Source organism: Rutilus rutilus (genome assembly GCF_951802725.1).
Source record: "Rutilus rutilus genome assembly, chromosome: 7".
Taxonomy (NCBI): Eukaryota; Metazoa; Chordata; class Actinopteri; order Cypriniformes; family Leuciscidae; genus Rutilus; species Rutilus rutilus.
The window spans coordinates 44,602,187-44,620,258 of NC_140221.1; the positions used below are offsets into that span (position 1 = coordinate 44,602,187).

The 18,072-nt window shown below is 36.5% G+C and overlaps 1 protein-coding gene across 1 annotated transcript in view; it reads left to right on the forward strand.

Annotated features, from left to right (window-relative positions):
* The window catches only part of tnca (tenascin Ca), a 57,416-nt gene that overhangs the window by 35,945 nt on the left and 3,399 nt on the right, over nucleotides 1-18,072 (forward strand). Inside the window, exons 14-28 of the mRNA XM_084415061.1 lie at nucleotides 1,566-1,838; nucleotides 3,403-3,675; nucleotides 5,426-5,698; nucleotides 6,822-7,100; nucleotides 9,126-9,398; nucleotides 10,605-10,727; nucleotides 10,878-11,021; nucleotides 12,096-12,215; nucleotides 12,489-12,632; nucleotides 13,425-13,555; nucleotides 14,178-14,310; nucleotides 15,797-15,948; nucleotides 16,781-16,877; nucleotides 16,983-17,144; nucleotides 17,617-17,780. Of these exons, the coding sequence (XP_084271187.1) occupies nucleotides 1,566-1,838; nucleotides 3,403-3,675; nucleotides 5,426-5,698; nucleotides 6,822-7,100; nucleotides 9,126-9,398; nucleotides 10,605-10,727; nucleotides 10,878-11,021; nucleotides 12,096-12,215; nucleotides 12,489-12,632; nucleotides 13,425-13,555; nucleotides 14,178-14,310; nucleotides 15,797-15,948; nucleotides 16,781-16,877; nucleotides 16,983-17,144; nucleotides 17,617-17,780 (2,741 nt within the window). The remainder of the gene's footprint in view (nucleotides 1-1,565; nucleotides 1,839-3,402; nucleotides 3,676-5,425; nucleotides 5,699-6,821; nucleotides 7,101-9,125; nucleotides 9,399-10,604; nucleotides 10,728-10,877; nucleotides 11,022-12,095; nucleotides 12,216-12,488; nucleotides 12,633-13,424; nucleotides 13,556-14,177; nucleotides 14,311-15,796; nucleotides 15,949-16,780; nucleotides 16,878-16,982; nucleotides 17,145-17,616; nucleotides 17,781-18,072) is intronic.

The following is an 18,072-nucleotide window of genomic DNA, read 5'->3' on the forward strand; positions in this document are numbered from 1 at the left end:
CTCTCTTTCTGACCTTTTTCATTCTAGTTGGGAGCTGTGGTGTCAAGCAGGTGCTTCTGTGCTTTAACATTTCTTTTTAATTCTTCACGAAACCTAAGCATCTTTGTTGCATGTGGCCCATGAGAATGATGACCGAACACATAACGGCGTCTCTCGAATGTCCACAATAATTTGTTGATTGTGAAACGACTTCATTTAACAAAGCTAACTGATTGTCAGCTGTACTGTTCCAGCCACTGTGTCGGTCTTGCCTCCAAGTTGATTGCGTTGGGTCAAAGGATATGTCATGTTTCCATTCATTTCCACTGAAATCAAAGCTTTGTGTTCAGCAGTAATCATTGTCAACCATTATATATCATCCATTTCATCCAGCTACCCCAAATGCATGGCACCACCCATCCATTTATTTACCGCATTGTGGTGAGTTTTGATGTGCTGCAGTGATTGCAACATATTTCATCCTCATACATTGACTTCATTGCGTGATCTCATCATCTACCTGCATCATTTCACACATCAATTGGTTTGATAAAGGAGCAACATGCATTTGAATAAGTAATCCATTTTGATGTAGTGTTTATTTTGAGGCCTTTCCATGTCAGCGCCGCGGTTCCCAATCTATTTCGTCAGCTGAACCCATTTTGATGTACATTTTTTAAATATACTTCTTGAAATAATTAAAGTAGCCTTACATAAACCAAAATAGATACTGGCCGTCACCATTATAAGATTCAGAATCATTTAGATGCTGCTCATCCATCTTCTGACATGTTGTTTCTTCTAACACGTTTATGAATTTTTTTTTAACCCTGTTATTTATGTTTTTACCTCTTCACTGGAAATACTGATGTGATATTCAAACATACTGCTTTCTGGGCACCATCTGAGCATTAACTTGTTTGGATTGGGAATAATCAAAAATTGGCATGGGAATAATTTGGAATAATCTTTTTACATCTTTTGTGTTGATTGCTTCATATGCACTAACGTGATATTCTTTTTAACCTGTTTTGACACTACAGTGAACAAATACAACAAAATAGCCTTAGTTTTATTCATATCTAAACAAAAATTCTTGAAGTCTTTTCCTTTTCTTTTTTTTTTCTGCCCAGCTTTTCTGGTGTCATAGTGAGGCCCGTTTAACATCACGCATCTGCAGTGTGTAAGCGAACAATTCATGAAAACATTAAACATGAAGAATTTAAGTATTTTATTTATTTATTAATTGGCTTATTATTTAAATTTTTATTATATTTGTACAAACTTTGCCATGAAATCTAATTTATGAAAACTGTAACCTGTATGCATGCAAAAATAAATATGCGCTGTTTGCATGCTACAGAAAACAGGCCTGATCCGTCAAGCATTTAGCCTATAACAATTCATATCAGTTCTCACAATAAATAGCAAATCATTTCCTCGGCTAAACAAATTATACATGCAAATTATGCATATTGTACAGCAAGGATGTAACCACCATAGACATTAAGGTTGACAATGTCCAAACACTGTACGGCCTTGCAACTATACATTACCTCTGTTCCAATAACCGTTTCTTCCTTTAGAGAGCGCTCCAGTGGTTGGCAGTCTGTATGTGTCTAATATTACATCAGAGAGCTTCTCCATTTCATGGAATGACACGAGAGGAGATATTGAGAGGTTTATCCTGGAGATTATAGACTCTAGCTGGCAGCGGGAGCCAGTTGAATATAACCTAACACACGGTACACAGTCATATGAAATCACTGGGCTACAGCCAACTACTGACTATATAGCTTACCTCACTGGAGTTATGAAGGGAAGGAGAACAGACTCCGTCAGTGCTTTCGCCTCCACAGGTAACTGGAATTCTCTCTTTTCCTTGCTGTTTTCCCCCGTTTGTTTATATTGGAAGTGATTAATCAGGCCTTTAAAGAGTAGTTCAACCAAAAAGTTCACATTTATGTACTCATGTCATTCCAAACCTGTATGTTTTTTCTTCATCTTCATATGTTGAAGATTTCTCTAAAAGTGGTCCATAAAACTTCTGAAGTCATGTTATAGCTTTGTGTGAGGAACATGCACAATTGAAGACTAAATTAAAGTTTTAGCAACTGCCTGTGCACAATGGAAATCTGAATGTGGTGCCACAAGATGATTTGCATCAGGTTCGACTTGCATTAAATTCTGTATGCAAGCACGTACGTGACTACATTAAGGGTTTACACGACAATGATGTACTACAAACTAAAGTTTTTCCGTTGCTTTTTTTTCCGCACAAATGACAACGTTCCTCGAAAATGACTAAAAGTGCTGTATTCTGCTGCCAGGCCAGTAGATGGCGATGTTACGTAGTAAAGAAACACTACGTGCCTATAGACTGAACACAAATTTCACAAATTTGTTTAGTTTTTTTGTATTGAATTGCACTTTGAAACCCGTTTTCAAAAGTTTGCGTTTTCAGGCCCCCAAATCGCTGTTGTCATGTAAATGAACAGCCAAAAACGCAGAAAACGTTTCCCTTTTATTTGGTAAAAATTGTCATGTAAATGCCCTCATTCACACAAAGCTGCTGTTTGACTTCAAAAGACATAAAATACAGTGCAGTTGAACTTTGCCAGCTAAAAAAAATATGTTCTTAACGTCTCCATTTTCTTAACAATTAAGTTATGAAAATATTATTTCTGAATGGTCTCTGAACTTTCAAAGCGTCAGATAAAAGTAATCTTTTTTCTTGGTTACGCGACTGTTGAGGAAACATTCCATTTTATAATTCTGCATGATGGGAATGCTACTTTTGTATGTTCTCTGAACATTACTAAAGACCAGATAACTTTCAGGGAATGTCCTATTAACGTTACTGGAAGAATGTTTGTTAATAAATTTGAGAGAACCTTGCCAGAACATTAGCTAAAGTCCTGCAACTGTTTCCTGTTAGCTGGGTTCACGGTGCTTTTTGTCATTTTCGCCAAGTTAGCACTATACACATTGACCGACTTTCTTCAAAATATCTCCTTTTGTCTTCCACGGAAGAATGCAAGTGTAACGGACGTAGGCCAGTAAGAGCTGTGCGTGTAAACCTCACTCCCCTGGCCTCAAGAGGCTGCGGTTTTTAGTGTCCTTGTTAGCGAGCCATACCAGAGACCCTGGTTCGAATCTCGAAGCTGGTCGAGTATAACTGGTTACATTTGGTGCCGTGACCCGGATGGGAGTGAGGTTTAGGGGAAAGCAAGTGCTATGGACGTAGGCACACAAGCATACAGATTTGAAGCGAAATGAGGATGAGTAAATGCTTTTTGGCTGAACTATCTCTTTAAACAAGGCTGTTAGGTGGACAGTTAGCATGGACAGATCTCTAAAACTATTGACAGCAGAGAAAGAGACACTAAACAAAACGCCATGGCTGGCTTTTTCCCCCTGTAGCGGCCGAGCCTGACTTGTCTGGGCTAGTTGTTTCAAACATTACCTCAGACACAGTGTCGCTCTCCTGGCGGACGGGAGAGAAGGCGTTTGATAATTTTATAGTCGAGGTGAGAGAGTCTGCTTTGCCCACGCAGGCGACGGGGCGCACCTTGCCCACAGGTACACGCTCCACGGTGCTGACCGGGCTCAGAGGAGACACGCGATATCAGATCAAGCTGTATGCCACCTCTGGTGGCGCCAACACAGCTGCCCTGACAACTGTAGTAACCACAGGTACAGCAGAGCATGCTTTTGAGTTCTCAGAATACATGCTTTAAACATTTATATTGGGTTTTGAAGATTTGGTTTGCTATGGAAGCCCATTTGCTGCCGTGGAATAAAACAATAAAAAGGTAATTGCACATTTTTATCTCACAATTCTGACTATTTCTCACAATTACGAGTTTATATCTCGCAATTTGGACTTTTACCTTTTAAAATGTTTAATTCCCACATACAAAACTGTTTTATAAAACATATAAAAATATAAAAAATTTACTTAAAATCTATCCATGTATGTTTTCACTGTTATACGGTAGGGGGCGCTATTACGCATCTTCTGAAGAGCAGAGAAAAGCGATAGAGGCATTGCTTACGCAAATGTAAAATAACGCGATAATCAAACATTAAACCACATATAAATCAAAACTGCCTAATGTTACCGAATGAAATGTCGACCCAGGAAGGGTTAACGACTGTGAAGCTCTGGGGGTGTTGGTGGACTCAGTCTACTCCATCTGTGTTTTGATCATCGATCTGAATCCGATCTGGACATAGTCTTTGACAAAAGTGTAGTTTTGTTTAAAATGTTGCTTCTTTATGAAAATGACCCACTTCATTCAAGTGTTGGTAAAAAAAGGATGCATGAAGCTAGAATAAAACGTTTTTAAAAGTAGCCTTCAGTTAAAGGTATATATATTTTTACCTAAATAGGAACATAGTAGTATACTTAAAGTGCAAAAATAATATATAAATAGTAAACTATAAGTATGGTATTATGTTCACTTAAAGAAAACAATTTGCATTATAAAACTACTAAACTAGCAGTTTACTAAGAGTAAATGTACTTGACAAGTAAACTATCAGTATACCTATAAGTTCACTTGTAGTATAGTTGCAGTACAAATGAAAAACTTAGTTGTAAACTAGTTGTGTACTCAGTCTAGTACTGTCTACTATACTGAAAAGTATACTTTTATACACTAAAAAGTGGGCCAATTTAGTCCCAAGTAATATTGAAACGGTAAGTATATTTCTAGTACATTGATATTAGTATACTTACTACATAAAGTATATTTAAAAATAAAATGAACTTGAAGTATACTTATTTTTTATATAATAGTCAGAATTGCGAGGTATGAACTCACTATTCTGAGAAACATTCTCAAAATTGCTCAGAATTATTAATTCAGAATTTGAGAAATAATGTCAGAATTGTGCAGAAAAAAAAAATCACAATTACATAGTTCATAGTATGGCACAAAATACAAATCCTGGTTGTTTGCAAGTTAATGTCTATGGCATGTTGTTGATAAGCAGGACTAGTGTAAATAGGACTGGAAAGATTTGCTTCCCAACCTTGTGTTTGCACAAGTTATGTCCAATTTGTCATTTTGAATTGTGGGATGAAACCAGGTCCATTTTGCATCTAATTCTGGCCAAAATGTTAGATTTACTACGTAGCATTTAAAATGAAACACTTGAGTTGCTATCAGTGATTTGATGCCATTTTTCTGGCAAACCTAAATAGTTTGTCCTCAAAGTGGAAAAATGAGTTGGTCCCACTGAATGCTTATGCATTTTCTTTGGCATGTTTCAAACTGAGGACTAAGTCGTAATTCTCATCGACCGCAATTGACTGCAGACCACAGATGCTTATAGACATTAAGGCAAATAACCCAGAATATTCCTACTGTATACATCCAGTTTTCGCTTGTTTCAGCTACTGTTAAGTTTCGTAACAGTACCACTTTCTCTCATTCAGAGCCTAAGCCTAAATTGGGCACCATTGTGGTGTCTGAAACCCTCCCGAATAGCTTGGCGCTGTCCTGGAGCACATTGTCAGGCCACTTTGATGGCTTTGCTGCTCGTATCACTGACCGTGAGCAGCTGTATGATGTTGTAGAGCTCAGGCTATCAGGATCAGAGAGGAACATTACCGTGATGGGTCTTATGGACTCTACGGTCTATGACATAGTGTTTTATGGTCTGTCTCGTGGCCGTCAAACTCCATCAGTTTCCTTCAATACCAGTACAGGTACTGTGCAAGTTTTTCATGCTTCTATCACAACAAATCAGGACTTAACAGACAGAACTAACACATTTGCATCCTGGTTGCAAGAACATTTCTGAAATTGACATTTTTGTTTGGTTGTTTGTTTGTTTGGTTGTTTGTTTTGGTACAATTGCATGCATGTATTTAACATGGTTATTTTAATGACTCCGAAGGCCTTTTTACACTAAGGGCCAGATTTACTAAACAGGGCAAATTAGCGCAAGAGCGCAATCCCATAAAAGCGCAGATGTGAGTGGAAAGTTCTGCTCGTGACACACAAATGAAAGAGCACAGACACTGCCAGATCATTTCCATAATGATCAACGCAACCAAGAGCAGCGCAAATTAACGCTGACAAATAGCGTCAAATCAATTGGCGAGCGCAAACCTTCGTAAATCACCTTGCATGATTCATTTAAATTCTCTCCTCCCATACATTTTTTGGGTCTGAAAGGGAAACTCCTACAAATGCATATGCAATAAGGACAACCGCAAAAATAACCCTGTCCCACGGCTTTTCAGGGCACATTTTTCACTGCGTGTCTTTAGTAAATCCTGACAGTAGCTTTTGAAAGCCAAGGGTTTGCGCTGGTGCAAGCTGTTAAATCTGGCCCCAAGTGTGGATTTTTGGACTATATCAAAAATGAAAGAAAAAAACATTGGAACTTGAAGCAGTTTTTTGTGCTTGGTAAAAAAAAAAAAAAAAGACCTTCACTAATCCTCCTTCTGATGTTTCTGTTTGCAACAAAATCTGCTGTGCTTGAAACATTACATGATTGCGCATTAGGAAAAGTAGATTAGCAGTGTGGAAACTCATTTTTGCATCTGTCTGACCACATGTTGTTTAGTTCTATTAACACAGATGATATCATTCCCGTTTTTGTCATTGCATATGCATGCAGTTGTATTGCACCCACTGAATATACTCGGTTATTTTACATGGAGAAAGAAAGCTCATACAATAATATCTTAACATTTGACAAATAACAAGCTATTTTGACCTTGCAATCACTGCAGAATCAATTATACATCCTCACCCTGTATTGTCCCCTCCTATAACACTGCAACTACGGGACCCAAATGAATCCTGTACCACGTATCCCAGCGTCATTACCTAAAGTGGGAAACCTCACCGTTTCGGATATTACCCCATACGGATTTCGGGTGTCCTGGGAAGCAGATTCTTCTGAGGGCTTCAGCCATTTTCAGGTAAAGGTGTCGGACTCTGGCCTGCTGCTGGAGCCACAAGAGTTCGTAGTGCCGGGAAACCAGACCTTACTGGATGTTTTGGGCCTGATTACTGGCATTGGCTATGAGGTCAGTGTGACCGGGGTGTCAGGGAATGGGTTACAGTCTCGTCCAATCACCACAGTGGCTGTTACAGGTACCGCTTTCTGCTTTTCAACTGCACGTCACTCCTTCACCTCAGAGCTTTCACTGCCCAAGCTTAGTAGTTTTTACTTTGTTGCCTAGCAAATTGTTTTTAATCTCTAGCAGATCATATTTGACCGCTATTGCATTTTTTTGCAGGGGTTTGTATGCACAGGACATGTTCAAGATCGATAGATTCTCTCTGATATGTTACACAACACTACACCATGACGAAAACCTGATCAAATGTACAGTTGCTCTACAGTAAACACTTAATATGCTCAAGATGCTTTTATCGCCCCCAGCTGCTGCTGCTTCTGATTGGTCAGTCGTTTTAAAATCAGTACTGACGAGAACTATGTTATTGGTAACACTTTATTTCAATGGTCCACTTTAGACATTCTATTAACCATAATAAGTAACTTTGCAACTTCATGTCAACTAACTCTCATTAGAGTATTAGTAGACTGTCTATCTGTCTATCTCAGTAATATCTGCTAACTCTTTTTTTTTTTTATGCTCCGCCAACAGACATTCTGTTGACTATAAGTAACTTTGCAACTATTTAAACTTATTCTACAAACCTGAACCCTAACCTAACAGTCTAGTATCATCTGCTTATAAGAGTTATGAGAGTTAGTTGGCTTGTAGTTGCAAAGTTACTTATAGTTTGTAGAATGTCTAAAGCGGACCATTGAAATAAAGAGAAACTGTTATATTGTGGTCCACAGATTTTTTTTTTTTTTTTTTTTTGTCAATTAAAAAAAGTTTGCAAGAAGATTACAAGATATTTTGTTTGAGAAGTAATGCATAAGATATTTAATGTTTTATTTTTTCAGAGAATGCATCTTGGGTATATTTGGTCTTACTACAAAAAAACCATCTGCCAGTGCATCAAGACAAAATACACCAGTTTTAATATGTTATGCACTGTTGCTTTTCAAGAAAATGTATTTGGTTTGAAGATTATTTAGTTATTTTAACCCTCTATGGCATGGCATTGCCCTCAGGTAACAAACTACCTTTTTGGACCCCACACCGCCCCTTTATTTTTTAATTTTTTTAAATATATAATATCACCTGACATGTCTGTTCAATGAAATGAGAGGCTGAAGTGGCTGTGACCTTTTGTTTTGGGGTGAAGCAGTTCTTTGAAGCAAAGCCACATGGTACACAGTGCCACCAATTAGCAAGATAAATATCACTTTTAACTGTAAAATTACTTTAATACAACTTGAGCATTAGATTGTTTCCCAAAATTGGGATTGCAGTGTAAATACATTTATGCCACATTTTTCCATGGTGCCGCTTCAGATGCGGCTTCTGTTGTACAGACTGATCGAGAAAGGCTCAAAAGAAAATACTAGAAAACAAAAGTTCAAAGACCCATAATGCTTATGCAGATAACAATTAAAAATAATGAACATGTCCTGTGTTTACACGTCCTCTTTGATGTCACAGTTTATATTTGAGAAGATGGCATGCTGTTTGATCTAAGCTTTGGTTGGGAAACTCAACTACTCCCTCAATACTATCCCTTGTTTATTTGCCAGGTCTCCTCCATCGATAAGTCTTTTTCTTTGTTTCAAGTGAACAATACATGCTTCACTTGTCCCACATGTCTGATGCCATATTTAAACAGTTTTTTTTTTTCTTCTACTTAAATGGCTGGCAAAAACTATATCCATCAATATTCAAGTCCCGTATCATCAGGTTTCATCAAGGTTTTTCACCAGCATGAGGCCTGAGATCTTGTATGATGCCGCTCAGAAGGAAACAGTCTTGCATGAAATCACTGCACAGTAGAAAGATGTCGTGTGTAAGTGGCGTGCATGATTTGCAATGCCTATATGGTGTCAAAAGAAGGGACGCGTATACATTGTTGTTATGTGTCCATGGTGTCCAACTAACACGAGAAGTAGTCTAGTAATACTCGATGCATGTCAAATGGTTGGAGACCGGCAAGGTAGTTGGAAATGAACTCAAACTCTTTTCCTCGTTACACCAAGAAAAAGACCCATTTCCTCTTGTCAATCAGAGGCAGAACCAGAGATTGAGCACCTATTCGTGTCGGACGTCACCCCTGAGAGTTTCCGGCTGGCCTGGACGGCAGAAGACGACGTTTTTGATCGATTTGTGCTCAAAGTTAGAGATTCGAGAAAGCTCTCCCACCCTCGAGAGTTGATTGTGCCGGGCGATGAGAGAACCAAAGTGTTAACACAGCTTTTGGGGGGAACTGAGTATGAAATTGAGCTTTACGGTGTCACGTTGGAACATCGCTCCCAACCCGTTACTGCTGTTGCCAGAACAGGTATTGTGTTCAGTGTCATAGGATTGCCTTTCGCATCATTTCTGGATTTGAGAGGGCTTTCTTGGCTGCAATGTGGTGGAAGTGTCTTTAACAACTAAATAACACTCTTCATCCTAAACAGGTTCTGACTGATGTGTTAATCTTTGGTGCACCATGATTTGAAATACATCTATCATGATATGTTTCAATCCAGGGTTAAAGTCAACAGCAAATACTGAGGTTGAAACAGAGCTAGTTTGTGGTCCTCTGACAAGTTTCTTTCTGTCATTTAAAAAGATTTAGTTTGTCAGTCAATGTCTTTTCTTCACAAGAATCAACGTTTTTCCATTAAGAAAGACTGATAGCACTTTACAATAAAGTTATGTTTGTTAACATTAATAAACTACGTTAGTTAACATGAACTAACAAAAATGTATTAATGTTAACGTTAGTATTCAACATTTGAGAGTGTGAAAGATTTCTGTTCGCAAACATTGCATTTATGCATTTAGCAGATGCTTTTATCCAAAGCTACTCACAAAAGATGCACAAAAGCATCAAATTAAATACAATATTCAACTAGAAAAATACTTTGATTGGGGCTTGAAAAGTGGGTGCTTTAGAAGCTGGAAAAAAGACATTTTGACAAATGTTCAACTTCAGTTCATGTTGACTTTAACCTTGCATGCTTTCGTTTCTCTCACGAAGGAACGTTCATGTGTGTGTTCATGCATCCAGAGGAAAGTCTCCTGATGTTCATGTCACTACTAAACCATCAAGTTTCTTGGGAAAGCGATGTTAATTTGTCCGCATGCCCTGAGAACTAATGATTCTGTGTTGGTTTATGCAAATGGTCCGATCTAAATAACATTCCTTCTTTTTGTCATTGTCTCAGGTAAATTTGTGGAATGCAGTTTAATGATTTCGGCATGATTGATCATGGCACAAATGGGAGCTTTTGTGGATGTTTCTTGGAATGGAAACTTGCACTATTAAGACTAACGAATCTTTCTTTTAGGCCTTTTTCATTGCGCCAGGGAAAGGCCCGCTTCTCCTGCAGTTCAGTGTTTGATGCTGGTCTTTCTTTGTCCATTTTCCAGTGGCTGTTGTATTAATTCACTTCATCTCTAAATGGCCATAAGGACCCTGCTGGGTGGAACATTTTCCCAATTTTCAGCGTTTTCTTCTTGACATTGCTAAACATAAATCTGCTTTGCTGTCTGGCAGGCCTTGGAGTTCTACGAGACCTTCGTTTCTCTGACGTCACGGACACATCAGCTGTGGTTTACTGGACTGTGCCGCGTGCCCAGCCGGACTCCTTCAGAATCACTTACTTCCCAGTCCAAGGAGGCGAGTGCTGGTCCTCTTCAAACCCTAAAGAATGCTTGAAAATAGATATATGCAATGTAGTGAATACTACTATAAACCACGTTATTTAAGTATATTCAAGTACTATACTGTAAATTCATTCGTTATTGCTTCTCTTCTGTGTATTAACAGGGACTCCCATGATCGTGATGGTGGACGGGTCACAATCTCAGGTTTCGCTAATAAACCTGGTTCCTGGAGAGATGTATCAGGTGTCAGTTATTGCAGTGAAAGGTCTGGAGGAGAGCGAACCAGCGTCCGACACTTTTACAACAGGTCGGTTAAGGCACTTATCTGGTTAGTGGTGTTTTCTAAGATAAGCAGCCGTATTGCTCAAACAGGGTGTTAGTGATCTGAGCAAAACCTTAAACCTAAATATAATATATTATATAATTAGTGCTGTCAAATTGATTATAGATAGATAGATAGATACATACATACATAGATTATTAGATACATATATATCTGTGTGTGTATGTATAAATCACAAAATATATTAAATATTTACAAACTTTTATGTTAGTTGCAATTAATCATGATTAATCGATTTTTCAGTACTATATATATAATAATATAATATAATTAGTGGCGTCAAATCAATTGATTGTAATTAATCACATCTAACAAACGTTTCTAAATATACATATATGTGTGTGTGTGTGTGTGTGTGTGTATGTATGTATATATATATATATATATATACATACATACATACATACATACATGTGTATATATATATATATATATATACATACACATGTATGTATGTATGTGTGTGTATATATATATATATATATAAAACAAATCAGTAATTCATGTACATGTACATAAAGACATGACAATTTATACAATTAAAATATCAATTATATAAATATTACTTTATCATATAAATAAATATATATTACATTTATTTTGTATATAACAAATTGTACCTTAAGATAGTTTTTATTTTTATTATTTTATATATAATTATTATTTATTTAATTTACATATAACAAAATAAGTCGTCACATTTATTTCTATAACACTTTACATAATACAGATTATTTCAAAGCAGCTTCACAATAATTAACTATTTTGTTAAAAAGTGTTAATTATTTAAATTTTTGTAATCATCAATTTTGAAAACAAACTCAAACTAACCCTTTTAAAAAATGTAATAGTGTCATTATTCTGCTCGGTCAGTTCCATAACTAACCCCATAACTATTTTGATTTTATTTTGGCTGTATTTTATATATTATATATAATATAAATTTTTTTATATAACAAATAATATCATAGCAAATATAGTTTTTGTCTTCATTCTTTACTTTTATTTTTCAAACATGAATTGTTTTGTGACCTCCAGCCCTGGATACGCCACGCCGCCTGACTGCTGTCAATGTGACTGACACGAGTGCGCTGTTGCTCTGGCAGCCTGCAGTTGCGACTGTGGATGGATATGTCATCACATACAGCGCAGACACTGGTGGGAACCTCCTGCGTTCTCTTGCTCTATTTTAGGTTTTCTTTATTCATGTTTGATTTGCATGCAAGGTCTCTACTGCTACTCGCCCTGAGTAGAGCAAAAATAGTTGTAGATATCTGCAGGACACTGCCGTCACTGATACCCCAAAATATACATATAAACACACCTGTTATTCAGTTTACTGCATTATCCTTATTTCTAATATGTTTTAGGCTCTATCGCTTTAAGTGTGATAGGTTAACTTCTGTATACTTCTTGTATTTTTCTCTGAAGTGCCCCCGATATCAGAGCAGGTTTCTGGCAACACGGTGGAGTTTGAGATGACTTCACTGGCTCCAGTAACTGAATACACAGTCAATGTTTATGCCATAAGAAACCAAGAGAAAAGTGCTCCAGCGACCACAGACTTCACAACAGGTGAGATGCAGTCACAGTCAACCATTACTAGTGCTGTAGCGCCCCCTATAGGCCACACGATATACAGCTTCACAGCTTTACTGAAGAGTTTAAATGGGAAATTCCCATAAAACAATGAGGATTTACATATAAAATCTTAGTGAAATTCTGTTATTCATGTGCAGTGTTTTGCATATATATATATATATATATGCAAAACACATAATTATTAATATTAAATATTTAAGATTAAAATATAAAAATAGTTTTATGTGTCCTGATCGAAAAAGTAAACCATTTAATGTATCACAAAAATAATTATTTACAAAATAATAATGATTTTAATAATAATAGTAGTACTATTAAAAAGCAGCTTTTTTTTTTTTTTTTAAGAAATGTCCTGATTGAGAATAAAAAACATTTAATGTATCACAAAAAAATAATTTACAAAATAATAATAAATATTAAAAGCAGCTATAAGAAATTAAAACCATTTCATGTATGACAAAGATTTTTTGCAAAATAAAATAATAATAATAATAATTCAAACAAATGTTTTTTTTTTTTTACATATTGTATGTTTTGCCTAGCATTTTGGAATCAATACAAAAAGTACCCAATGTACCTACCTGGATAATATTATGAAAAATTGTTCGCTTCCAACAAAATAACTCACTTCAGCGCTTTTTATTCTGCTTTGTCAAAACAACAACAGCTTTGTCTCCCATAATGCATCAGTGATAGAAGTTGTCATTTTATTCCTCTGTCATCTTATTGTCATGCATGAATGTGATCTGGTTGTGTGTTATGTAGATATGGATGCTTCGCGTGATCTGGTTGCCAGTAATATTCAGACAGAAAGCGCTGTGCTCTCCTGGAAGCCCCCCCGAGCAGCCATCAGCGACTACATACTGACCTTTGAAACGTCTGACGGGGATGTCAGGGTCAGGCATTTCTCACATACTACAAACTCTCAAAGGCCATATCACCTTATTTTACAAGCTACATTCTGTGAATGTGTGAGACTTCTGATTCATTAGCCACAATAACTAGAAGATTCACAAATGCAGTAAACAGTAAAACTATTTGATTTATGATCTGTTCATGATTATAATATTACATTAAGATAATATAATATAATATAATATAAAGCAGCATACTGTCATAATGACTGTTTTTATACAGGTAAAATAACCAGAACCAAATTACACCGGAAGTTGTATTTAAAATACTATATAGAATTTATGCATCTTTTTTGTCTAAATTATTAGTCAATCCAGTATAAATAATATGTTGCATGCATTAGTAATTTGTCTGGTGGCAGACAAAATTTTAAACATCTGTAGAGTGTTGTTTATTGTGCAGATTATAGAATTATATTTCTGGACATGATTAGACATCAGTAATAATTCTTATACTCAAAGCGCTATAGCACATTACTAAAACAAGTGAAGTAATACATCATATATGATACATAATAGCAATAGTTATTCAATATTAAACGGTTTTGCGAAAAATATGTTTTTTTACTGATATTCAGAGTATAACTGATGTATGTTAACACAGGAATTGAGACTAGACCCATCTGTCACCTCACACGATCTGTCGGAGCTGAGAAGCAGCACAGAATACACCGTCAGACTGCAGGCCGTCGCTGAGGACAAGAGGAGCAACGTGATCAGCACTGTCTTCACCACTGGTCAGTCACTTAACCACACACACACCGCTGGGTTTTGTTATATTAGCTATATTACTATTGCTCAAACTATAGGGCGTTTTCACACCTGTCTCGATGAACCTGGCGTGTTTTATCACTTAGTTCAGTTACATCGGGCCACAGTCCAGATCAGAATTGAAATCGAACTCTGGACCCAACAAATCAAGCTGTCTCATAATTCATAAGTGGAAATGTGTCGCGTAAAAATCTGTGTCTGATTCTGTTGGTGAGCAGAGCACATTATTTATCACATTTGGAAACCAAACAGTGCCTCTTCATCTTAAAAAGCTAACTTGCCAATCCATCTTGATTGCATAAACACATTTTGGTATGCTTTGAAATGTTGCCGTGTGAAATCAAGCTAAACCTAACTTAGAACTTAGTTGGGTAAACTAGAACGTAGAATGGAAAATACAACAAATACTATATATGAAGAGTTCGGTTGCAAAAGCCTCTAAGTGCCATCTGAAAATTGTATCAAGCTAAATATATTTATGTTCAGTAATTTCACTTAAATGACAATTAATAGATCATTTTCATTGTCATTTAAGTGAAATTACAGAAATTAAATACGAGCTTGATAAAAATGATCATTCTAGAAGAAAATTTCAGATGGCACTTAGAGGCTTTTGCATCTGAACTCTTCATATATATATATATATATATGCATTCCCATTTGCTCCAACAGCAAAAGAAAAAATCCACAAGAGCATTTCTATGAATTTCCAGAAGAGGAAAAAATATTGAGAGATTGATTACAGTGTCAGAAGAGAGAAAATGTCAAATTTGGTGCCATTCCCTCTGACGTTGTCTTAGGGTACGTTTACACGACCATTTTCACAAATTAAAGTTTTTGTAGTTTGTACAGAGACGATAAGGGTACTGTTTTCAAAAACGGCCCAAAACACATAAAAAGTTTTCAGTTTTCAGTTGAAAACGGTGTCGTGTAAACAGCCCCTCAGAAACACTCACACAGCAGCGTTAACTAGTTTTCTGTAATTTAATGCTAAGATAATATAACAAAGTATAGTGTTATAAATCTGCTTAACAATTTTTTTTTTTTTTTATGAATTGATGAATTGATAGATTGACGATGTTAATAACTGTGGAACGTGTCACGCGGTCTGTGAAAACAATTGCAATTTCTGTTTCATGCCATCTTTAACTCTTAGTATGAGCAATTTTATTAGTGAGACTTACCTTAGCAAACACAAAATGATTGCAGTCATGTGTCATTTTTATGCATAAAGTTCTTTAAAAATAAATCCATGTTTTCCTTGTGGCTTATATCAAACAGTCTTGACTGAGGGAAAATTCAAACCTTCATCTACAAACCTTTATAAAAGATGTCAGTGATTTTGCATTGTTCTGTTTTTAAGGTGTTGACGCACAGCGTTCTGCAGTTTTTGTGATCTATGTTCATTATTAGTGTCTGATTCTTGAATCAAACCTTGTTTTGTGTGTGCAGCTGCTGTGCTCTACAGTAAAGCCAAGGACTGCTCAGAAGCTCTGCTGAACGGAGAGACGTCCTCCGGTCTGTACACGATCTACATGACCGGAGATGAGAAACAACCGGTCCAGGTGTACTGTGACATGACCACCGACGGCGGCGGCTGGATGGTGAGTCGAGATGAGCTGTGCTTACGGTACAACTTAGCCTAGTTTTGAGTATGCAACTTACAAACTATGAATTTAACATGTAATGCTATGGATAAACTAAACATTTATGGATGCCTCGGACCAGGAGTAACATTGGAATAAAACAGCAGATTGATTAATTTCATCAATAAGCTCTTCTTTTTACCTGACAGACTTCAGTCCTTTAGACATACAGTATATGGAAATGTTGACACTTATAAAAGAGAGAGCATTTATGTGAAAAACGTACTTTGTTAGCGGCTCTTCAACATAAACCAGACATAAACAGCGCGTCTCGCGCGGTCTGTGTCGAACATTAATAAATAAATGTAATTTCTTATGTTTTTTGTATCAGTATTTATTTATTGATTCTTAATAACTTCAAATACAGTTTCTGAATGTTATTTACATGTACAAATACCTTATCCATGATAAAGTAGTATCTTATTTAAATGGAAACATACTTTTAAATATAATAGGTAAACGTCATTTTATGTGAATAAGCTTTACTTTGTATATTAGTTACATTCTGCCTTAAAGGGATAGTTCACCCAAAAATGATCCCATAATTTACTCACTCTCAAGTCATACTACAGTATGTTTATGACTTTCCTCTTTCAGCCAAACACAAAAAATCCTGGCTCTTCCAAGCTTTATAATGGGCGTGAATGGTACTTTAGATTTTGAAGCCTAAAAAAGTGCATCCATCCATCATAAAAGTAATCCATACGGCTCCAGGGCTCCATTTATAACTTCATAAACTATAATCACTGGCTGTAAAAAAAAAAAATTGTAACATCTCCATTATCCACAGGTGTTCCTACGGCGTCAGAGCGGTAAGGTCGATTTCTACAGGAACTGGAGGAATTACTCTGCAGGATTCGGTGACACGAACGATGAGTTTTGGCTCGGTGGGACTCTATTTGACAGGCCAATGTCATTATAACATTAAAATCTACTCAGTCCATTTCTGAATCTGCATTCACTGACAAAGACTGTGCATCGTTGTCTTTCAGGACTGTTGAATCTTCACAAAATCACAACGGCTGGTCAGTATGAGATGCGTGTGGACCTGCGTGATGGACCAGAGACTGTGTTTGCTGTTTACGATAAATTTTACATCGCAGACCGTAATTCTCGCTACAAGATCCAGATTGGTGCATACAGTGGTACCGCAGGTGAATTAGATTGAACATTTACACTTATATTTATGCATTTGGAAGACGCTTTTATCCAAAGCGACGCAATTTTGCATCCCACTGTGATGTTTACCCTTGATCTTCAGTGTGACTTGTTGGACATCTTTGACTTGCTTCTCGCATCTTCTGCATGACGTGACATTCTTCAGTAAAAATGCGGCACTATTAAAGTAGAAATAAGTTCAACTTTTTTTTTAAAGTCTCTAGACCTGCAATGTGTCTTGCATTTTTAACGCAAAACATGTCTTGTGTGAAGGGCCCCTTAAAGTGTATTCAAGGTATTACTTTATCATGCAAATATGAAGATCATAATAAAGATCATTTCACCCTTGAATACATGCATACTTAATGTTACTACTTTCTTAGGTGATTTCTAATATTTCATACCCAATGATTGCAAAGGTTTTGTAATTTTAAGCTTGTAATGTTGTGTCTTTGTGTCTCTCTTAAGGCGATTCCTTGTCGTATCACCAGAACAGACCCTTCTCCACGTTTGACAAGGACAATGACATTGCCGTCACCAACTGCGCCCTCTCCTACAAGGGAGCGTTTTGGTATAAAAACTGCCATCGAGTGAATCTGATGGGGAAATATGGAGACAACAGTCACAGCAAAGTAAGGAACACATCGAGTAATATTCTCCACTCATAGACAAAAGTAAAGAATGGTTTTGGCCAATTACATTTTACATCAAAATTATTTTTACTGGCTGTTTTAAATAAAAGTTAAGTAACAGATACATAATCCGACTTATCTCCGTGAAATGGCAAAAAATATATCAGTAACACTTTACAGCAAGATCCTGTTAATTAAAGGAGTAGTTCACTTTCAAATGAAAATTAGCCCATGATTTACTCCATCCAAGGTGTATATGACTTTCTTCTTTCAGACGAATACAATCAGAGTT